The 24,736-nt window shown below is 41.1% G+C and overlaps 1 protein-coding gene across 1 annotated transcript in view; it reads right to left on the reverse strand.

The window, feature by feature from the left end:
- Nucleotides 1-16,808: 16,808 nt before the first annotated feature.
- Nucleotides 16,809-24,736, reverse strand: part of KCTD8 (potassium channel tetramerization domain containing 8) — a 71,849-nt gene continuing 63,921 nt past the window's right edge. Inside the window, exon 2 of the mRNA XM_044418368.1 lies at nt 16,809-17,269. Coding sequence (XP_044274303.1) covers nt 16,809-17,269 — 461 coding nt within the window. The remainder of the gene's footprint in view (nt 17,270-24,736) is intronic.

The following is a 24,736-nucleotide window of genomic DNA, read 5'->3' on the forward strand; positions in this document are numbered from 1 at the left end:
ATCATGCACCAGGTTGTTCCTTCTGAAATTGCAGGCTTGTGTACATGTGTAGAGGAGTACCATTATGGGGGCATGGAGCACTGGGAGGGAGGCTTATGCCTTCCTTCTCCTGCAAGATTGGAGTCATATTCCCCTCTTGCCACCACACAGACCTCTATGGTTAGAACACTTAAAAAAAATAAGCCACCATTTGTGCCAAATGGCCAGCTTAAGTTGGCTTTGATGCATTGCAAAGCACACAGGCTAAGCTTAAGCTGACTAGACTAGGAAATAAGGAAGGAAGGAAGGAAGGAAGGAAGGAAGGAAGGAAGGAAGGAAGGACTCTTATGAATGAAAAGCATAAGTCCCACCACTGGAGTGAAAGGACAGAGTTCAATGAAATGTTGACACTCTTTATGAAGAAGAAAAACTGTTAAAAGGATTTGGCTGCTTGTTTCTGTAATGAAAGAAAAAGAACTCTCTGGGGGTCGGAGAAGGGAAGTGTGCATTGGTGCCTCATATTAAATGTCAGAGGAATCCAGGAATCCATTTTTTTTCAGGTGAGACGTTTCTTGCATGTTATTATTGGTTTGATTGATTCTGCAACCCTTATGCATATGCTTAAAGGTATGATGGGGGCCCTCCTGGATCAGGCCAAAGGACCATCCAGCGCAGAATCCTGTTTCAGTGATGTCTGAGAAACCCACAGAGCAGGACCTCAGTTAGTTGCCTTCCATGGCACAAAATGCTGCAGCGTGAAGTGCCTCTGTTCATGGTTTCAACCACTCCATGCCATTCTTGTTCTCATGTTTTCTCATGGCTTCCCCCAGTGGTCAGTCATCATTCTTACCCTTCCCTGGGTAAGTTGATTAAAATTAATTAAGTCTAAAGTTAATCCTTTGAACTTGAGATGCCAGTGTTCAGCCCAGACCTTGATGCATACATGCCTCATCTACTGCTAGCCTATGGTCACTTTCCAGAGTTTCTTGTTTCTAAAGCAAACTTTCTACAATAATCGAATCCTCCAATCAAAACAGATGTAGCCCCAGTACTGCTTTGTACCATCTGTGAAATAATGACCGTATTCTGTTTCTAGTTCAGCCATTATAAAGATATTACGCCATCATTAAATAGAATCTATTATTGCACTGTTAAAACAACTGATCAATATCCATTACCATTCATTGAAGACGGGGACCAAAATAAGATTATATAGTAAATGAGCCACGGACAATGTAATGATCCCTATACTCCGATGTATTTAAAGATATCCCCTGACTCCCAAAGAAGTCTATTTCCTTAAAGGCATCTGAAAATTTTCCAGCAAGTGGCCCAGATAAGGTGGATAAGCCTTCTGGCCTAACATTTTAAGTTCTTACTTGAGAATAGTTTTGACGAAATTCAGTGAGATGTGCTCTCTCTCTCTCTCTCTCTCTCTCTCTCTCTCTCTCTCTCTCTCATCTATCACTCTATCAAATTTATATCCCACCTTTTTTCTTAGAAAGAACTCAAAGTGGCTCACATAATTCTTCTCCTTTTGCTCTCAATCTTATCCCCACAACAACAATACTGTGAGGTAGGTTGGGCTGAGAGTCTGTGACTGGCCCGAAGACATCCATTTGGCTCCCTGGTCAAGTGGGAACTAGAACCCAGATCGCCTGAGTTCCAGTCCTGTGCTCTTAACCACTATAGCACACTGGGTTTCCACATAGAAGCACACAGAGACAGGTTTCATGGCCTTTTGAAACAAATGGAGTTTAAATGGGCCTACAAGTGTTTTGGACTGAATGAACAATTTGGTCAGGGCTCAAAAGAACCGCTTCAGGCATGTCCCATATCTTTAAGTTACTTGATGAGAATTTTAAATTTTGAGTTGATGTCTTTGAATAATTAGACCGTTCTAGCATACCTCAAACTGCTTTTAGAAGTTATCCTCTAGCTCAAAGTACTTTGCATGGTCTCTCTCCCCACCACCCCTTTGATTGTATCCTGCGTGAGGCCAAGCTGCTAAAGGGCTAACGTCCAAAGCCCCATGGATAAGAACTAGCTAAACCCAGATCCTGGATCCTGACCATTGTATGGCAACAGTTAATGCAATACGAGCAGCTAAACTTCAGAAAAGAAGGAATGTTCTTATCTATAATGACCTCTACTTTTGAAAAGAATATATTTGCAGTACAGAAAAAAGCCCCCAAATATATCCCAGGGAACAATCACTGTCCAGAAAGAAATTGAAAATTGAACTTCTCTAAATGTACAGTAAAAGTGGTAATAGCACAAAGCAATGGAAACCCTTCAATTCCACAGTAAAAGTGCAGCTCAATAATTTATTCAGTGCAGTGGGGAAATAAAACAAGTATGCAGAAAGAATTCCAAAGTCAAGAAATATGGAATAATTACTATGAAGACATTTCAGACATTTTAAAAATGGCTTAACATCTATTGCATTGTTGGTTCTTAAAATATCTTGTAGCCAAGCATGAGGGACAGAATAGGGATCGTGTCAATTTAAAGAGTTCTGTGGCAACTCTGGTTTTCTTCAGTGGCCAAGGTCCTACCACATTGCCAAGAAGCAAAACCTCCTGGCATTTCCTACTTCCCCTGTTGTGACGTTCTTAAACAACTGGAACTTTTGCTTGGTTAGGAATAGCATAGCAGAAACGTTTTGTTAATATTTTTAATGCGTGTGAGAATTGACCAACATACTTTGGAACCCCTTTAATTTAGTGTGTTGTGACAAGGGCAGCTTTGCATGTTCACTTAAGCTTTAGCGTGCCAGGAAATTACACGCTGTTAGGACCCACACTCTTAAAAGATGCACTATTTTGGCAATATGGTATCTTGGACTGCCATCAGTCGTAGATTCGCCACTACCTGAGCGCTGGATGGCTGTCCCTGGCAGAATGGTAGAGCAATGCGCAAGGTTGGTTTGTTTGCTGGAATGTGCACACGGAGGCAACAGAACCGAAGCTGTCACACAGGTCACAAGTTCCCAACAGGTAACAAATTCTATTCACGTGGAATGATAAGAGTTGGGAGGAATAGAGAATGGCATCTAGCTCAAACCCCTGCTTAGTGCAAGATCAGGCACAGGGAAAGTTCAGGAGGGGAAGAGTAGGTTTGCCACACTGTAGAGAGGCGGTGGGCAACTTTTGCACGCTACCGCCTGCTCAGATGGCTTCATTAGCCTCGGAGGAGAAGGCAGAAGGGCAAAGCAGGGCAGATGACGTGATGGGCGTAAAGCTACCTCATGAAGATTCTCAGGCAAAGCATGAGTACCAGCCTGTCATGGAAAAGCAGGGAGACATTTCGGAGAGAACGCAGCAGGACTCGGCCAGGAAACGGTGAAGGGGCAGATCCATTACAAAGTGTCAGGTGTTCCTACTGTGTAGCCTGCAAGCAGCAAGAGCAACCCTGAGGGTGGAGCCAGAAGCTTTACTGAGAGCGGGCGAAGGAGGGGAAGTTTCAGTCTGGATTCCACACTTCACAGGAGCAGATGCTTCTACCACCTCAAACGTTACTTTGATTTGTGCTGTTGGGCAGCCAGTTAAGTTTCAAGAAGCCCCTGCCTTGTACTTCTAAGCTTGTTTGAATCTGCTGGAGAGGGAAATGAATGTGGCCTTTGTATAGGTTTGGGAACGGGAGAAGTTAAACTGTTACTCATTCCTTATTTCCAGCATATTTGTCTCACTAGAGGTTAGGCCCTCAGGTGATGTGTGCATTGATTGCAACAAGGACTGCTGAGCACAGCCAAGATAGAATTTAATCTGCCTGAAATACTTTTGTTTTCCCCAACTCTCTTATTTATCTTTCTTCTGCAGGGAAGGATTTAGCGAACTGATAATATAGTGCAGGGAGACCTTGTTTTGCTGTTGTCGGCTTGTTTCCTTTCCCACTAAATAGTTGGCCAGTTTTGGTGCAAATAGCCCAATGCCATGTCAGTCCAAACAGAGGAACAAAGGGTTAATTTAATGCACTGGGCCTTGGAGATAAGTTCAGGCTTAATTGGGGTCTAGTAGCCTTTTCCAGCTGTCCTGAATCCCAGAGTGCCAATTTTCTATTAAAAGAAACAACAGTAAGCATGTAAACATATTGAGTATGGGAGAACACAATAACTTGGCTTTGCACTTATATATTGCTTTTTAAGTGCTCAAAGCATGTCATGGACATAATTGCCGGAGTGGCAAACTCATTAGCTTACTACAGTAAAAACAACACAAGTCTGGTGGCATCTTAAAGACTAATAAATTTATTTTGGCATAAGCTTTTGTGGAAGGCCATCTAGTTCATCATTACAAAAAATAAACATACATGGTGGATGCGGGAAACAAGTTCTTCTGACCTGGACTGGGTGTTGTAGGAATTTTTCTGCTAACCAGGCATAGGATTGTACCTTAAATGGCACATCTGCCTTCATCCTTGCGGCTTCTTGTTTTCTACAACCCACATCTTGTCACTGTGCTAAGATCAGAATGGAAAAAAGTCATCACGGTCCTTTTAGAACTAGAAAGACTTCCAAAATGGAGTGAAACAATAATCAGGTTTACCCCAAATTGGGTAGGATAATTGCAAGAAATGCACATTCAGCCATCTGGTGAAAAGTGAGATGCAAGAGACTCCAAGTTTATCTGGAACATATCTGAGGGGCAGAACTCAATGCACCATGCGCTCAGTGCATGCAAGCCCCTGAACTTGGAGGCTTGCGTCTCTCCACTGCATGGCATGAGGCCTTGCAGTGCTTATGTTTGGCTGCCTAGTGAACTGTGCTGTGTTTAGCTGCCGGGCTGAGGCACTGCAGAGGCGGAGTTCAGGGCCTGGGGCAGCATTTGGATTGGGATTAACTGCAGGCCTCAGCCTCCTTCCCTCCCCACTCCTGGGCATGCCCCTTTTCCTCTCCCATGAGGTCATTTTTTTACCTCAGAGAGGCAGGCGTTGCTCATCTTTTTGCACCAACTGTGAAAACGGTGGTGTGGGGGCCCCAAATGATCCTATGGCCACCCAGCCAATGTTGGCAGGGGGCACAGGATTAAAGTGTAAGTTTAGCTTTTACATAATGCAAATGAATTGCATACTACATCTGAAATTTAAGGTAATTTATAGATCATAGCTTCTGAAAAATAATTCTCTTTTGTCCCAAAATAAATGTATTCATTTTGCATTCTTATTACTGCTGTACAGCACGTGCTGGGCAATCCCTGATTGATATTGCTATTGGAATCCAAAACAATTAATTTTTGATGGTACAAAAGGACATTGGCACTTTCTTTGTCACCCAACATGAGATAAATGTGAAGGCTGAGATAGTTTCCCATACTAAAATAATTGCACGTGTCAAAGAAAAAAGGCTGTTGTCAAAACAGTTTCAAAAAATAAGATTAAAAAATCTGACACCCTGAAGAAATACTTAATAGGAAACAGTTATTACTGCATACTCTTCCATTTAATAGTCACCCTGAACCTCAAAGAAACACTACTGGACAATTGTCAATGCTATGAAAACAAGTTTGCAGTCATGGAGAAGTCCAAAATGCATTTGACTCTGCTTTGGGCTATGAACATTGGAATTCTCTGTTTGGTGCTAGGAATAGAAACCATCATAGATGGCCTTGAAAGTTTAATCCTGTCCTTGCAAGGGCATTGCAATCAAACTTTAAAGTGATACGTGTTTGGTGATAAAATAAATCCAAATACTCCCTTCTCCTGATGCAATTCTTAAAAAAAGAAAAATCCACATTTGTGTTCATTTTAAAGGGATTTGCAAAGTGATAGGCAGGAAGATTTAACTCAGGGGTAGGGGTGTTTCAAATTACAAACATGTTGAAAAAGCCTCTACCAAAAAACAAAAAAGCAATTTAGGACCATGAACTATTGGATCCAAATGTTTCGTCAGCCCTGAAGGTAATTGGCTCAACTTGGGCCAATTGCTCTCTTTCGGACTAACCTACACCACAGGATTGTTTTGAGAATACAATGGGAGTGCCCATGTATGAATTCAGAAAGTTTGCTGACCCTTTCCATTCACTATGTAGAAATTAATACCTAAACTAGTAGCAATTCCAACATGGTATATTTTTGTTCCTTAGCAAAGGTAGTGTCCTTTACTATAGATCTTGCTTTTCTTCAAGGTAGTGTCCTCCAGATATTTTGGACTTCAGTTCCCATCAACCACAGCAAGCATGGTCAATGGTGAGTGGTACTGAGAGTTGTACCACTGAGGAAGGCTAACCTGTAGTGCGGCATACTAGAATATGAACAGCATTCTTGAAATATGTCTGCTAGCAAGATTTTCCTGTAGTGCTTTCAGTGGACAAGGAACTTCAGTAATTACAGTGCTATGATTACTTGGATAATTGGAAATGTGTCTATATTGCATATACATTTTCACCTTGCTTTTACCCATATGGATATAGCCCTTCATTCTCTGCTCTACAAATTCAGTTGCTAACTATGAATAATTACTGAAGCATTGATTGCTCTAATTCTCTGCAAAGAACTTTAAACACTCATCCCAAGATGTCAAATTCAAACAAACACATTCAAATATTTTTCACATAATTGGCCTGTCAAAATCTAAGCTGTTGGGAGGTGAGATGGCTGACAACATAGCCTGAGCTTGAACCAGCTAGAAGGGGTAAAGAAAAAGGATGCCCTTGAGAAACCAGAATTTGGACAGACTCAGGTGGCACATCGGAGAAGTAAAAGGGTAACAGGAATGACAATGTGCATTCACTCAGTCCCCATCTCCAGTTGTCTGGGTGTGTGGATTCCTATAAAGACATTTGTGGGTTTGGTACTAAGGTCCACAGAAGGTTTGTAAGCATGTTGAGTTAAATCCTTTCAAATGGCTTGGAAATTACTCAGAATGACAATAAAAGTTTGATTGAATACCGCAGTTTAGGTAAGTTAGCACCAAATCCAAGAAGTTGGGTGCATGATTAATGAGCAAGGTCAAGGAAGCTATTAGAGGCAATCACTACCTTAAGAAAATTCAAGTCTTGCCCAAATGAGGAAAACTAAAGGGGGCACAAGCACAAAGCCAATGCAAGCAGATAATAAATGACACCAAAAAGGCATTTTGAACACCATATCACTGAATACAACAAAGCTAGTAATATATTCTTTAAATATATTAGAAGAGGAAGCTAGCTGAGGAGGCAGTGGGACAACTAGATGACAACTGAGTGAAGGGAATACTAAAGAGAAGCTGATTAAATATGTTCAGCCTGTCTTCACTGCACAAGCAACAGCTCAGATAGCTGTGCCTGAATTGATGTTCTCATAAAGGACTCTGAGGCAAATTGTGGTGACAGAAGATGGAGTGCTCAGTGTTATTGATCAATCGAAATTTAGTAAATCACAGGGCCCAGATTGTATCCATCCCAAAGTTCTTTATAAAATTGCTGATCTTCTAACAAACATATGTTACATGTCCCTAACGTCATCTCTTTTACCAGAGTATTGCAAAATGGCCAACATTACAGTGATTTTTAAAAAGGGATCCAGCAGGGATCCAGGAAATTGCAGGCCAGTTAGTTTACCACCCATTTTAGGTGAATTGGTTGAATGCATTATTAAAGAAAACATTAATACACATGCAGAAAGATGAGCCCCGCTGAGAAAGAATCGACGTAGCTTCCACACAGGTAGCTCCTGTCTCACTAAGCTTTTAGAGGTCTTGGAGACTGTCAATAAGCTGGTGAACATGGGAGATCCAGTAGATACTGTTTACTTAGATTTCCAAAAGGCTTTCTCACAAAGTCCCTCACCAAAGACTCATGGGCAACCCTGGCCTGGAACAAGAGGAAATGTCCTTTTATGGACCAGTTCCTGATAAAGGAACAGGAAACAGACAGTAGGAATAAAGGGCAATAGTGGCAGGATATAAATATAAATATAAATGCCAGGATCCCTCAGGGAACTGTACTGGGACCAGTGCTTATTCACTTATTCATATGATCTGGAATTGGGAGTGAGCAGTGAAGTGGCTAATTTGATGAGGATATGAATTATTTAGCATGGTTAAGCAAAAAGAGAAATTGAGGTGCTCCAGAAGGGAGAACAAGCATCAGAATGGCAAGTGTGGCTCAAGTGTAAACTGATGCATATTGGAGCAAAATTCCCAATTGCAAGTATAAGCTGATGGGATCTGAACTAGTAGTGACTGAGCAAGAAAGGGGTCCTGGAGTTGTGGATGAAAAGGAATGTTCGATGAAAATGTCAACCCATTGCACAGCAGCTTTGAAAAAGGCAAGCTCCATGTTAGGCATAATTAGAAAACTACTGAAAATAAAACTGCCAAGGTCATGTTACCTCATATATTCAAATCCATGGTATATCCACACTTTGTAATTGTGTACAATTCTGATAATCACAACTAAAACGGGGCATTGTAGAGTTGGCAAAAGGGCAGAAAAGGGCAGCTAAAATGATCAAAGAGCTAGAACAGCTCCCTTGTGAGGAAAAGATTCCAACATATAGAATTGTTTAATATAAAAAAAGCTAGTAAGTCTATAGAAGTGATGCATAGTGTGAAGAAAATGCATGGAACACACTTTTCTCCCTCTCCCATAACACTAGAACCCAAGGTCATTCCTTGAAGCAGACTGGTGAGAAAGTCAGGACAGATAAAAGGAAATACTTCTTCATGCCACTTATAGTTAAACTTATGGACTGAAGTTCTATAGCTGTAGTAATGAGCAGCAATTTGGATGACTTTCTAAGAGGATTGGACAAATACAGACCAGAGAACCCTACCAATGGATGCTAGTCCTGATGGCTCTATGTGACTTCCAGTATGAGAGACAGTGTGTTTATACACACCAGTTTCTTGGGAAACTGGGTGGGTGACTTCTGATGCAGTCATGCCCTGTTTGTGGTTTTTCCATGGACAGCTGATTGGCCACTGTGTAAACAGTATTCTGGACCAGGTTTAACCCTGGCCTAACCTATTATGAATTTCCTTTTTTCTCATGTTTTGTGGCTAAATGTATGAAACTCTACCTCCTAACTGGTAGCTGTGGCTTATATTCCCTTGCAGACCTCTATGCACAGCCCACAAAGACTGGTAGCAGAACTGGGTGGATGGGGATATGAAGGCGGGGTCTTGCTCACCACACTTTTAAGCCTTGCATATGAACATGAGATACTACCAGGCAAATGTGCAGCTTGAAACATGGGGTGGGGAAGAGGATACAGGAAGAGTGGGGATTGTTCTGCTCAGTCCTCAGCACAATTTATGTGCTTAGTGTCTTTTCTATGTTCAATACTATTTGGCTTCCACCTCCAACTATATCACTATAAAGGAATACTCAGGCTTCGGGCTAGGAAGCATGGATTATCCTAGATTGTTCTCCAGGATTATTGTAACATGGCAAGACATGGTGGGTTATGGAGACAATCAAAAAGGGCCTTTATCCCTTCCCCACTCCTAAAACTACCTTTTCTGAGCAGTACAAGTCTCTTCTCCATGTTATCTGAGGCCATAAACAGGAGTACCTTTGGTGAGATGGTGGTTCTGTCAGGAGTTCACCAGGTCATGAACACTCAAACCTGTAGCAGGTCGCAAAAGCCAGCTATTTCCAGGTGATGCAGGGCCAGGCAAGGAAGCCAATTTGCATCAAGTGATGCTTCCTGATGGTCTACAAGCCAAAATCCTTAGTGAAGCCTTCTCATTGGTATAAGATATGTAACTGTTCTTGCTGTATCTCTGTATCACCTGTCTCTCAAATACTTGGCAATCAGCTCTGACACTCATTTAAAGCTGCTGATTCAGACTGCTTGCCGTTTTTCAGCAGGAAAATAACATTTTACATTCCCCTTTTAGAGGGTCCTTTCAGAGATGTGAGGGATTGAAGATGTAGATTTATGTATGTGCAACACTGAGCTCCTATGGCACTTCTTTCTCACCTAATAGGAACAAGTTTTCCAGCCACTGAAATGAATGGAAACTGCACAAAGGCAGGAATCTTAAGCAACTCAAAATTCCTTGCACTGGGCTTGGGGCAGAAGACATTGCTTGATGGACTTGAACCTATCATACTCCAGATTTCATTAATCTTTTCTTATGGCAAGTATTTGCATGTATATTCCACAAACCTTTCGTGGATTGTTTGTGCAGAGTTGTGACCAAAGGAAGATGAATGAACTTTCAATGCTGATGTGAGTGGATCTTAAAGATGACCCGCTAGATATTTTCACATCACAAATGCAATTAATTATGGGTGAGCTTTTGCAATTTTCATCATATGGCCCCTTCTGGTAGTAGCATCTTCTTTATTTACATGCTGCTTTAGAAGTAGTACCTGTTAATGAGCAGGCAAATGTTCCACTTGGCAGAGCCTCTCAGGAAGAATGTTTGCTTATGCTGATTGTATCAATTCATAAATGGAATTTGAATGAATCATACAAATCTCCTTCCTTTTGCAAGGTGATTTCTTACATGGGTAATACCAGATACTGGTTAAGGAGTCAGAGTTGTGACAGCCTCTCCCATAAACTCTGAAATAAAGCAAATTTCTCACTTTATTGAAGCAGACTGCCTCAAATGTAGAAAGGCAGGTAAGAAAGCCGCTGAAAGAAATACGACTTGTAAGAACTTAAGAACATAAAAAGGCCATGCTGGATCAGACCAAAGGTCCATCTAGTCCAGCACTCCCTACACATGATGGCAAAACAGCTGCTCTCAGGATTCCTCAAACAGGGTGAGCACAAGACCTCCTGCCCACGCTCCTCAGCAACTGGTTTATGCAGGCATGCCAGCTCTGATGAAAGAGGTAGTGCATAGCCAGCAAAGCTAGTAGCCACTGATAGCCTCCTGCCTCCCTTTTTAAAGCCATCCAGACTGGTGACCATCACCACTTCCTGTGACAGCAAAATCCCATAGTTTAACTGTGTAAGGCAACTAGTGTTGCTGTGATTTTCCCATCTCTGATCACATGAATAGATGGGAGTATTTTTTTAATGCATCTATCTTGTATGTCCCAGGGAACCTTGTGGCTCCTCAAAAGCTTATCTAGAGAATCTTTGTGTGAAGAACAGTGGCAGTGAGCAAGCTTCTCTCAAAGACAGTTGGCCCAGCACCATGGGATGTTTTTCTGCCATGCAGAACCACACAAATTTTTATTTGATGGTGGTGATGATGATGGTAGCAGTTAGAATGGAATAACAGTTTGGCAAACAAAACAGGCAACCAACCCTTTTGCAACCTGACCAGCTTATCTTGTAACAAATGGCTCTCAAGAGAAGCTATTTGTGTTCTAATGATGCAGGACTTTGCTTTGCTATTCAGCTGCTGAAGATCATCAGGAAGGATGGAATTAGAACAAAAAGAAGTGTTCCTGCTGACCAGGCCCGGTGGGAACACCCTGCATGCTCAGGCACCTGTATCCTGGCAGGACTCACTGGGGATAATGGAGCTTGATATGCCTGCAGGGCGATGCATATATGCCTCATTCGTACAGTCACTGAATAGGCAGGAAGTGACAGGTAAGGCAGTGAGGAGTGCTGGCAAGGCACTCTTTGGACAAGAGTAAGAAGTTGTCCTGTGGTCAGGTGAGACCTAAGTCTTTTATGCATATCTTATACTTCTTCCAAGGTTGCTCCCATACTAGTTCATGTAATGGCTTCCGTTCATTTGGTTCCTCTGAGTTTGCCACACACAAGCAACATATCTTTACTGCATGATGTGCTAAATACACAATTAAAGAAATCATATGAGATAAAGGGAGTCTGAGAACATTGTCATGGAACACACACAAATAATTTTCTATGGAAGAATAATTCTTGCTATTACTTCTGCTAGAATGGTGACAAGACATGTCTACTTGCATGGAGCTCCAGTCTCTGGGGTACACCCATGGCGGCCCATCTGCCAGGCCCGACCTGCTGATGTCAGGCAGGTTGCTCTTCAGTTTCTGGCATCCGAAGATCTTTATTTAAACAAGACTTCCCTGACTGCCCAGCCATAGTTTTATTGGCATTGTTTGATTTTAAGGATTTTAATTCTGTATTTTATTTCCCTTTTTATTCTTCACAGCTCATTAATTTTCCTGGATGCAGTGTGGCACAAAAATCCTGGAAATAAGTAAATAATCAGTACTGAGATGGCATGCAAGGTTGGGAACACAAGATACGGCAAAGTAAAGATGGCTGGTGCACAACTGGGCAGTTGCTCTGATCCTTTACAGATTTCGGTCCCCTATGGTGCAATCCTGATTCTCAGTCTGTGCAGGCTCCATCAAGCTTGCTGCAGGTGGCAGATGTAACTAGGACATAAAGACAGGTGAGAGGGTTGAGTTCTACCTTGATAAGAATCCCATAGTCAAAATCTGGAACAAAAGCAACTTAAAAATGAAACAATTTGTGGGAGAAACTAAAGCCTACCAAGCTATCCATCCAGGGATTGGACTTTGAGTGCTTAGCTCTTCAAAGTCTGGGCCCTTATCACTGTGTATTTAATCATGTTAGTGTTTAACTAGGTTGAATTTTTTTTTTTTTTTAGGTTGAAATTTTTTATTTAAATAAAAACATACTACAAAGTTAAACATACTAGTGTTTAACTAGGGTCACCTTGTCTTTTTTTCTCTCAGCAGATTGCTCAACAGCTACATGGCAGGCAACTAAAACATGGTAATTTTGGCACTGGGAACAGCTGTTCCTATTACATTTGCCTGGCATGGGTGAGGCTGCAATTCCATTTTTAAGAAGACTTCAACAACATTCACAAAGTTCTTCCTATTTAGAAAAGAACTTGGGATTCTAACAAATTTAAGTTCTAGAAAAGCAACTGTGATAGATAGGACTGTCCTTACTATGATCTTGGCAAGTCCTGTGCATAGGAGGGCTACTCAGTTTTCATGCGATGGTACAATGGATTCCAAGGCCTTCTCTTGGTTCATACACTCCCTGCCTAAAAACAGTTATGGTACTTTCCTAATGGCAACCCCACCTAAAAAGGATGCTGCTGACCCAGCTTAACAGAAAGGCAACCAACATGCTTCCAATGGCATACAAAATATTTATTTACAGGGCTAGTCCTGAGGTTGTTCTGAGGCAGTTTCTTACTGGCCATCAAAAAGGAAACCATCTGTTCCAAGGATTGCAGAAATTTTGCATTTTGAGCATGCTCGATCTTTTATGTTGTGCTTGGTGTTTTATGCCAGGCACAAGACAATTTTAATGCTTCCTCACATAAACTATGCTTTTCTTGTGCAATCTTGAGTAATTTGAGCTGGAATAAAGTGACAAGAAACACATTATGAGCAATAACGGAAAAATAATGTTCACAGGCGTGCTATTGTATTGCATCATAATATGCAAAGATGCATGTTTTAAAACTAATCTTTAATTATACAGGTGATTTTCTGATTGTGATCTTAGCATTCTTCTGAAAGTTGACAAGAAACAGGGAGTGCTTCTGAACTGTGAGGCGCCTTGTTACCAGACAGGTTTCTTCATCACAAGCAACAAAGGAAATGCATTTGTTGGTGAACATTTCAATGCGAATCAAACGACCCAATGGAAATGGGGTTTAAAACCTCATCAAGCTCTCACAGGGCATATTTCATCTTCAAATGCAGACTCATTCCTGTAAGTGATTTCTGAACAAGAACATCCTCATTATATCAGGAGGAAAAGCAGCTGAAAGAGACATGGGTGGCATTTGGAAGCAGGCTGCTGGCTCCTTGTTTGAAATTCCTCTATGCTAATAATTGATGTCAGAGACTTCCATAAATATCCCAGAAGTGTGTTAGTAAACGATTTAGGAGCAAAAGCTCAAAGCTCTAGAGATTGCTGGAAAGCAGAGAGGATTGGCAGATCAGCATTGCTACTTCAGAAGACCTAGGCTTGGCTCCTCACCAGTTGATGGGTTGCAATACAATCGGATAGAGGCAAGCTTTTCATCTGCTTTGGGACCAAGTTCCTTAACTAAATGTTTGAAGGGGGTATGATAATAAATCCAACATGCTTATCTATGACACATAAATGGGCCAGGATCACATTTTCCTCTAGGTGGGGGCAGAAATGCTGTGAATTTTAGCCCAGAAAGTACGTAAAACATACTGGCCATGGATTAGCATCTTGCTTCAGTCTGGAGTGCCAGTCAATACCTTTAAAGGCTAGGATCCTTGCTTAGGGAACAATACTTCTTGTACATCTTCCCTCACACTATCTGGGAAAGGCCCTGCCTCATATTCTTTCTTTCTCACATGCAAGATTGATTTGGACAAAGACTACGGCTGTTTCCATTCATCTTCTAGAATTCTGTGCCTAGGGAAATTTGACAAATCATTTGTCAGTTTTCTTTCTACTGCCAAGTAAAAATATTCATTTATACCTTTTCCTGGATATTAAATGATCAATGTTCTGCTGACTTTTAGTACTTGCCATTTTAGTTGCATTCTTATAGCTTTATATCATATTTTATATGGTTCTAAGCTTGAGGTTGTAAGTCACATTGAGAACCTTGCTTTAGGTGAAAAGTTAGTAATATTGAGAGCAAAAAAAAATTATATGCTTCATCCTACGATGAGTTCTTATACAGTAAGCTTTCATTTTTTAAAATCCTAAGATTTCAGATGCTGCTTTACCTTATCAGCCGAAGTATGCTTGTACGCTCGAACAGAAAGTTGGGAAGAGGAGAATCTCCAGGAAAAAATGTGTTTACAGTCATTTGGAATTATGATCATTCCTCACACCAATCTCGGCTTACCAGCTCAGTTAGCACTTTGAACTAGCTGCAGTCTGCAAGGTGCTTGCCACTAACTCCAGGTGTCTGAGGGGACTGTTGCAATGTGCCAAACAGCTGCCAAAAGGTGTGTCTTAAAAGAAGCTTGAGAAAACTTAGTGGGATAAAATAGCAAAAGACACATGTCTGTATAATGATAACCCTTGTGTAGGTACACACAACTGTTCTGCCAGTTATACTTACCAGGCATAAATTTGTTAATTCTTACACTGCAAAAACACAGTTTCAACTTTTTGAGCCTTCTTCCTTTCACACACACACAAACAGTTCAATCAAATCCATCTTTACAAATGATGAGCTTGATGAAGATGAGTGTCCTCTACATGAACTTTATACAGAAAGGTGCATTAGAAATTTCATAAACAATGGCTTAGATCCAGACTTAGTCTCAAGGTGATCAGTGCGATGCAGTCTAAGTATGACTAAGTCTAACTCTAATGCAGTAAAGGCAATTGGCCAGTTCATACATCATCATGACTGATGCTCATGTGAAAGCGCTAGTTCTGTGATTTCCAGGTCTTCATGGTGGGGTACCCCATACATGATTGCTGGAGAATCACACAAATAATGCAGCCCCATGTGCTTTTCATATAAATATGTGATGCTTGAGCCAAACACAGTGGAAAGAGTAGGTTTTGAAATAAATTAATTTAGTGAATGAAATGGCTCACAAGATCTGGATGCCTGAAGTTATTCTAGAAATGTGTTATCACAGAGCCCTTCGAAAAGTCACCTGCTTTCCTCAATTAACATAGATGCTGGTGCTCTTCTAAAGGAAAGCGTAAGACAACATCATTAAGAAGTTAAATTGTTGCTATACAAACGTAACACACAGCAGTAGTTCATAAGCATCTACCAATTCGTCAGTCATCCAAAAACATGCCTGTTTTTGTGTCATTATAAGTAAATTAACTTTTGCACAATGGGAAGCAGTTTTTGTATAGTGTGTCTTGTTAATGACATCTTAAATTTAGTATTTTAGCAGTAACTTCTCATCAATTGTCAGGAAGTATTATTTTCTTTGTCAACTAAAATACTTTTTGTTCACTCTTGGTTGAGATTTTATCGCTACTATACTGAGCAGTAATCAATAACACTGTTCTTTTCCATCATACTGAATCTCAATGGAACATTTTAATTAAAACTCACATACCCCAAGCATTATTCATTTTCTGCTGAAACACGTTATTTTCAATTTGGTAGCAGAGCAGAAGCATAATGAGAACAGTGCAGAACTCTCCTTAAAACCTACTTGAAGATGAAGGCAAAGAGCAGGAACAGAAGAATAATAAATCAAGAAAATCTAACCATAGGCCCCATTTTAACAAATCCATTAAGGTCTTTTTATTTTTATTTCTCCAACTTTGTTGACTAACATGAAAACAGAAAATTTTCAGACCACCAAACCAGTTTTCACAATCTGTTGATTATTTTGCATTTTACAGAAATAGTCCTAGCAAACATTAATAGATGAATGGTGCAATCAGAAAACAATATAAGGCATATTTACACCATCCTTACAAAACAAACACACAGCCACACACAAATCCTCACAAGGTTCAATTCCAAAGACAATTTTACATTTATAGTCTTGGTACTGAACAAAATATTTATCCAAGCAGCAGACAAACCTCTTGTTCGTGTGTGATCTACTTGATACTATTGTGTTCATGCAAAAGAGACGTTTGCTTTATTGTGTTAACATTTTTAAAGTTTTTGCATTTACTGTTATCGTAAGCTCCATTCTTCATCCAGTGGAATTCTGAGTCACTGCTATTATTGTGGACATAAAATGATGAATGATCCGATGATAGATTTGTTCTACAAATGGGAAGCTTGTAAACCAAATGTCTCAATCATGCAAATTTAACTATTATAAAAGAATCCATAATGCATTAGTTTTTTCATTTCCTTTAAAAAAGAAACAAAAAAGGTCAACCCCTCGCCTATCCAACACCCAATTCACAGAAAGAAATAAGCAGCAGGAATCCAACGAGTAGACCAAAAAGAAGTACATCAGTAGAAACTGGCAACATAAGAAACACCTAATGCACCACTGACATGTCATCAAATTTTGAAACAACTATAGGCCGTATTTTTGTAACAGTTCAGACTGCCATGGGCGTTTCCGTTCAGGGAAGTAATCTGGAATATGGATTTGTTTAAAATCCTGAATGCATTTTTTCATCTCTTCTTCAACACTCAGCTTCTCACACACTTTCCGTTTTGAGAGATTCGTTTCTCTGGACTTGCTCATAAGTGTCTGAAAAAGTTCACTGTTCCTGCGTTTGTCTGGCGGGGGCATCCACTGCGCTGGGGCCTTCTTGGACTGCCGATCCAATGTTAACGTGTTTGGCTGGAGCCCTGCAGACTGCTGGGTGCTAGCGGCATTTTCCTGGGGAGTGCTGGCTTCAGAATGGCTGTCACAACTGGACGTGGACAATTCATTGCAAGACGTTCCACTCTCGCTTCCTTTGTCTGTAACTTTCTCGTGCTTCGTCTCCTCAGTGTCGTGTTTGGGAGACACTGTTCTTTGTGGAGGTCCTAGTAAAAGGAGGGGGGAAAGTATTAGGCAATGAATGAAGCAAAGAAGGAAACTGTAATAATTGTCATTGCTGTGTAATTAGTATTAGTATATAATTTAGAAACTAAGCAAATTTCCACAAAAAATTGAGCAGTTTATGTCAAGAATGTGAACTTATTGTGCAGAGACCTTGAGAAAGTTATTATAATGCTATGCTCATACACTGAAGTATCCAGTGACTCTGGGGAGGCATCAGAAACTAGTCCTGGTCTTTCAGTCACTTCTGCAGACCCTGGGAGGTGTCGCTGCCTCCAGGTTCTGAGGAATGGTCTTTGGATTTGAACAGGAAGCCCTGGCAAGCAGTCCCCACTGCTACAACTTTCATTCTCTAGAAGTAAAGCCTGCAGGAAGAGGCTCCTGGCCCTTTAAGAGGCAGATGCACCACTTGAAGGGGTGAAATTTTCATAAAGACTTTCCCTGCCAGAGAGTCTGCTAGTTGCTCAAAGGCTGCTGGACTGTCCTGTGAGTTCTCTAATTGTAGAGCTGTCGAACTAGGTCCTGAAATATTGGTAGACAGGACAGGTGATGGGTTCCTGATGGAGCATGTAGTAACCATTTTCTCTGTGTCTTCCTGACAGTTGGGTAGCTATAGGAGTGGCAATAACGCCCCCTCCCCCAATATCCTCATTTCACATCTTTTGTATTCATTTTAATATTAGGCACAGTGAACAATTCGCATCCAAATAACTATCTTAGCTACAGAGGCTAAAGCTCCAGTTTCATGAATAAATGTCAGTTTGGGTCTGCCTTGTCCCAAATCATCTGATCTGAAAGGAATGATACAGTCATTATTCTGCAACTGGAGCAGCTTGCCCTTCCTCAGGTGGTGCATATGCTGCCACTCTTGCCTTCCTGAAATCTGACTCTCCGCTGGGCTCCAACACTCCAGAGGCAGATGCTCCTAGACTAGAAGGTGCACAGGACCGTCCTCCTGTAGCCAAATTTCAAGGCTCCTACCTGCTTGCCTCTTTAAGAATCCTTATGCTCATGGACTCGTGCAACACCAAAATTAAGCAGTCTTCCCAGTTATACAAAGAGAGGTTTCTCTCTTGGCTAATCCAGGCTGGCAGGAGCAAGAAGTTGGTCCCCTTCTCACCCACTGGCCCATTTCAGTAATGCTGATGGAAGAATCCCCTGCCCACCTGTTGTTCCTCAGGTATTCCAAGGAAAATGCACACCGCTTCTCAGTGGCTACGTCCTTCTTTTCTCTCCCAGCCCCTCTCCTGACCATTCTGAGATTGTCCATGCTTTGATTCTCCTTTGAGCATTATTGCAAAATGTCTGGATTAAACATCATTATGAATTGTTCTACATGCTAAAAATCATGTATAAATCAGGTCTGCTTAGGTATCATATTATCAGTGAGTATATATTTTCTTTCTTTTAATGCAGCTCTTCTTCTATACAAATGAAATCAAACTTTGTCAAAACATGTCTCTTTGCCTAGCCACAGGTTCTGGATATATCCACTTTTCCCTAGCCCATATTCTTGGTCAAGATGCGCTGAACGGGAATAACAGGCTGAAGTCTAACTGGCCAAAACCAGCAAGCTTGAAAAGTGTTGCCTTCCCACACACCACAAGCCCTGTAACTCTGAAGCATTGCTCACCAAAGCTGGAAGATTTTGGAGGCAGCAGTGGCAGCAACAGCAAATGATCACGTGAAAGTGAAGTGCTTTCTTTCCATCCTGCATGGCTGCAGCACACAGCTGGGTTAGGGGCAGCCGTCAGTTGCTAGGGGATGGAAGCATTTGAACAAAGACCTCTGGGAGCTCCTCTGCACCACACCCTCCACACACAGGGTGGAAGCCTTCAGCTATAATCGCTAAATCATGCCTTAGTTTGATAATCCTGATTCTCAGTTCTGCTATTATCTTTTATCAGCTCCACTGGCCAGAGGTCAGAGCTTTCCAGTTCTGTGGAGAGAAGACCTTTTCTCAGCACATGGCCACTAAAAAGCTGATATCCCCAATCGTGTGCCCCCAACTCCATGAAAAAAAACTCAGCCTTTTAGGCAGAAAAGTAGGGCAAATTTTCAGAAAGTAAATAGAATATAGAGTAAATATATATTTTAAAAAATACTTTGCTTCCCCTTCACTTTTTCACTCTGAGTTTCCTCCATGTTGCTCATGAGATCCCCCTTCCTCATATAATATTATATCCTCACAACAAGGTAAGTGAGGCTAAGAAAGTTAGTGGAGCAAATTCACCCTATCAGTTTGTGGCTAAGTGGAGCTTCACTCTGAGTCTCTGTGGACCTAATTTAACACTCTAATCAGCTGAGAGAAGATTTTATAAAAGTTATATAATACGATGTTCTATCATTAAAATCATATATACACTAACCAACATAATGGCCTGTGTGAGGGTTCACACTCCTCTTGAGAGTGTGATGTAGTGGTTAAGAACATGCAACTGGGACTCAGGCGACCTGGAGCCATGGAACCTACCTTACAGGGTTGTTGTTGCACAGATAAGATTAAGAGCAGGAGGAGGAAAATGATTTTAGCTGCTTTGTGTTCTTTAAAAAAAGATAAAAGTTAGGATATAAATCTGATAGACAGACAGACAGATAGTTAAATAATGATAACAGAGGGTTGTATTAAGAAATAAATACAGTGGTATCTTGGCTCACGAACTTAATCTGTTCCACGACTCTGGTCACGACCTGAATTGGTCGCAAGCCAAGTCAAATTTCCCCACAAGGTTCAATGTAAATAAGGTTAATCCATTCTGTAAACATATTTTTTAATCACAAAAATTTGAAATGAAGTAACAAAGAACAACAAAGTAACAAAGTACAGTACAGTAGAGAATACTAACCTAGGTGGGGGGGAGGTTATTGTTTGGAGGGAGAGTCCAAAAGATAAACGTGTGTTAGAGATCGTCCTCATGCAGGGAAGACGGGCCCATGCATGGAGAGATCCTCACAGGGCTCCAAAGCTGCATTTCACCTTATCTGGCATGTGGAAGGACATGCCAGGGAAGGGGAAGCTTATATATGCTTTCTGTATTCCCATCCTGCCCTAATTGTCTGGAGGATAATCACTGCAAAGCCATTCAGGACCTGGATTTCAAGCAAACTGAATGGAGCAGAAAGCAAAGACTGGATGGGGATATGAGGAAATTGCCTGTTGTGTCCAAGTGCACTCTGTTTTCCCCTCGGAGGAATCAGCAATCCATGGAACCCTATCCAGATCTCTGCACACTGTGCTTGCACAGGGAAGGGCAGCTTTCCTACACAGCAGGCTTTAGCTAAACTCTCCAAACTCTGCCAGCTTTGCCTAAAGACACAAGGGTTTCTCATAGAAGGAGTTGAACTGAGCACGTAAAAGCCATATGCCTGAGACAGGGCTATTATTTTGCATAATAACAGGGGCCTGTAACAGAAACCTCAGACTAACCCTAAGTATAATGTCCCTCACAAATCAAACATCGCAATAATAAATATAATTGGTTTCTTAATAGGTTAGAGTAGAGAAACTAAAGGAAATGGAGAGTATCAAACACAGCAATGAGACTGCCCAGACTAGCAAAGGCAGGATTTGTGTCTTGATTTATTCCATTAGGTTTTATTGCAGCTGACGTTAAATGGGCAAAAAGCTGTTTTCCATAATAATTACTGTTCTCTGTTGGCATGAACACTGGTGGTGGTATCTCAATTGCATGAGTGGAAAACATATGAGTAGCATAATTGGATTGGGCTGTTTTGTACAGATGCTGAAGTTTTTCCAGGATATGATTGCCCCCTTGGGCTCATGGGCTTTTCTAAATGAGGGGCAATTGTGAGACTAGAAGATCCCCCCCTTTTTTAACATGCCTTTATCTACTTTGGGATGATAAAAGGGTTTTGATGGTAAGTGAAATTCCCATAAGGGAAATTACCCTTTAATAGCACTGAGCTCAGCAGCATGTGAATGGTTATGTAGTGCCTTGAAATAAGGGAAGCCGTTTATCATTAAGAATGGGACTCCATGCTACTAAAGTGATATGCATTTATCTAATGCAACACTATCAAACTTCCTTGTTTAAAAAGAGAGTTGGGCTTGACCGAACTCCTTTGAAAGGTAAGAAAGGCTTCCCAATGTTTCACTCATCTACATGGATTTAATACAAAGGTTCAGCTCTGATCCACAACAGAAGCAGGCCTTGGGGTATAAGGCCCATGTTGCCTGATGCATGCAGGCCCCTCCCCATGTCCACCCCACCCCCAGCCTGGCTTGCCTTTTCTGCCTTATTCTGCTGCCGCCTTAGCAACAGCAGCGGGTTTTTTATATGGACAGTTTTTATTTGATTTGTACAATCCTTCCACAAAACCAAACATCAGTGAAAAACCACTGAGAATACAAAACAAACACGTACCCAGAGAAAGAGGAAAAATGAAACAAACAAAACAAAACAAAACACACAGCAATGATCAGAGAGAGAATTCACTAACAACAGCAAGTTCGTCTCAACACTCATTCTGATATTTGGTCAACCTATATTAGTGATGTGGAACAGGAACTTTGAATATTTGTGTGTGTGTGTGTGTGTGTGTGTGTGTGTGAGAGAGAGAGAGAGAGAGAGAGAGAGCGCGCGCGCGAGAGAGCGAGCGCATATATGTGTACATATATGTTATTAGCAACAGTACCGTTGATGCTCTCATGCCTGGTGGAGAGAACTTGTCCCTTGTTGCTGTGTGCAGAGGATGGGTTCCCAGAGAGCATGCAAACTATTGCTGTGATGACAGCAAATACTGTTAAATACAACTTAGCTTTTTATCACAAATACATCCAAGCACTGGGAACATGGGCTCTCTCCAAGGCTGGCTTGCCCACAGCCCCTCACCCTCAACTGCAGGTGCTCTGAGAAGCTCCACAGGTTGCTTTTTGCAGTGGCAAATGCCACAGCAGCAAAAGGAGCAGCAGCTCCAGGCAGGTGGTGACCAGTTTAGAGTTTAGGAAGTGTTGATATTTTTAAAGATAATTTTGCGGGAAAATAGGGAAAATATATAGGACTCTTCCTAGTACTCCTTACAGATCTAAATGCACTTCATTACATAAAATATACAGGTTTTATGCATTTGCCCATACTAAGTACCATTTATATTAAAACATTTAAAAGCAAACATAGTAAATTTGTAGTTGTTGTCTGAATAAAATACACATTTAAGTTTAATATACCAGACATGATTTTATGAACAAAGGAAGTAATGAATAATACATTTTAGAAACTTCAGCGAGCAGTTCCTGAAACATCTGGATCATCCTAGAAACTCAAAGAAGCAGGAAAAGTTGGAAGCAGAGGAAGACAGGGGTACAGCTGTGTTTGTGAAAAGCTGGCCAGGGTAGACTTTGGGGCAATTTGTAAATGCTATCAAGAGCTTGTTTAGTTGGAGAAGACTAAACCATCTATGCAGAATGGTTACCAAGCATATGTAATTTAAAATTAACTAACCCTAAAAATGATAAACTAAGTATCAAACACAGCCCTATCTCTGAAAAGACAGTTTCCATTGGAAATAGAACAGTTTCTGTGCTCCCATGCCCAGGTAATAATGATAGTTTTTTACAAGCCAATTTGCAGAATGGATGGAGGGAATTTTAAAAACAGGTGGCTGCTGAAAAGAACGAACCATCTCCTCTCCAATATTATAACTGTCCAAAAAATAAAAAAAATCCTAATTTATCCGCTGAAATCAGCTTTTGTTGAAAGGGCAATGAAGCTTGGAAAAAGCATAACTGCAGGCAGGGTAAGCAATTTTCAAGGGGAAATGGCTGCTGGGGAAGAAAGAGCTGAAGTTTGTTTCCCAACACTGTGACTCCAGCTGCAAAAATAAAAAAATAACCCTCCCACTGAAACAAGGCCTTTAAAAAGTCCGATTACAGTGTGGGAGGGAAACGTGTCTGTGTATGTCACTCAGACATGGACACAATTCTACACTGCTGGCATCTGGCCCAATCATGTCACTGGTGCCCCAGTACCATTTGGATGTGGCCCTGCCCACTGCTGGCACATGCGCTTGCCCTGAGCTAGTTTAGCCCTTGGTCTGATAAAGCTTTCCTACCCCTGGCTTAGAAAATCTCACCCTATTATTTGAAAAGTGACAGAAATATTTCCCCTTAATAAGTATGGAACCTGGCATGGATGTGGCTGCCGTTTATGTACCTATTTTGCTGTCAGCAAAATTCCTTCATGGTGAGGTCTAAACAGAGAAGTCTTCACAGAGAATTCTAAAGACTCAAGCCTCATTTTTTTTTCTTTCAAAGAAAGATAGCCAAGATAACCCACATATTTTTCCATCACTTTGTGATAATGATGGTTTAATACATAGTGTTCCTTTCACATGTATTTTGACTATTCAGCTTCCAAAAACACTCCTATGTGCTACAAGCCCAGAGATACAGAACAAACTCCAATTGTTAAGAATGGACATTTCCTTCACCTACTAGTCACATGGTGAGGAAAAAAAAAAAACATGACTTCTAGCACTTCTAAATATCTATTAATACTTTTAATGCAGAACTGAAACAACTAGTAATTATCTGGAAATCTTCGGATTAAGAAAAAACAATGACAACATTTCCTTCCTGCCTTTCCGCCATGGCTTCAAAATCTACAGAAACAGAAATGTTTCATTGCTTGTCTCCCTAAAAGCCTTCCTATTATATAGTTTTCAGAAATAATCCTGGAGGAATAAATGCTGGGTAGAACTATATGAGCACCTTGTCTCACACATATTTATTCATCATTCTAAAAGAAAATATGCCATATTCCAAAATAGTTCCATTTTTTTCCAATTTTTGGAGTGAAACAAGCAAGCAAGCAAAAAAGGCCAGATAAAACATATCCCACTCCCCAGTTTTTCCATTTCTTATCAAGACTCTGCATCTCTAGGTTGGATGGCCTTTCAGCTGGAGAGGTATGGCCGTAGGAAGGGTGGTGGGGCAGACGGGTCTGTGGAAGGCAACTGGCATGTGTATGATCTGCCATCTCTCCTGCTCTGAAACATGAACCAGCGTGGCTCACAATAGGACTAGCCCAGAAGCTGCAGCTTTGTGTACCTCTCTTCACTTTCCTTCTCTCATGTGATTACAGCGTTACTGAGATTTCCTTCAACGAGGGAAAGTGGGGTTCACACCACCATTCAGCTGTTTTGGTTACTGGGTAAACGGAGGCCAGTCAAAATCATTAAAACACCTCACCGAGTTTTTATGACACTAAAATGGAAGAGGCAGAAGAAGTGTGTGCACCACCACAAGTTTTTGGAAGAAGAGATAAACACGTATAAATATTCAGTTTTGGCATTACATGTGATTGTCAGTAATCATGATTACAAATGAAATGAGATACGAGGACCCAGCTTAAACCATGCTTTAATTCTGCATCCTATTCTCAATTCCTGTCCCCTTAGAACAGAAGCAAAGTTAACACACATTCACATCA

The sequence above is a fragment of the Varanus komodoensis genome, unplaced genomic scaffold (assembly GCF_004798865.1).
Source record: "Varanus komodoensis strain SLA01 unplaced genomic scaffold, ASM479886v1 scaffold9, whole genome shotgun sequence".
In the NCBI taxonomy this organism is placed as follows: domain Eukaryota; kingdom Metazoa; phylum Chordata; class Lepidosauria; order Squamata; family Varanidae; genus Varanus; species Varanus komodoensis.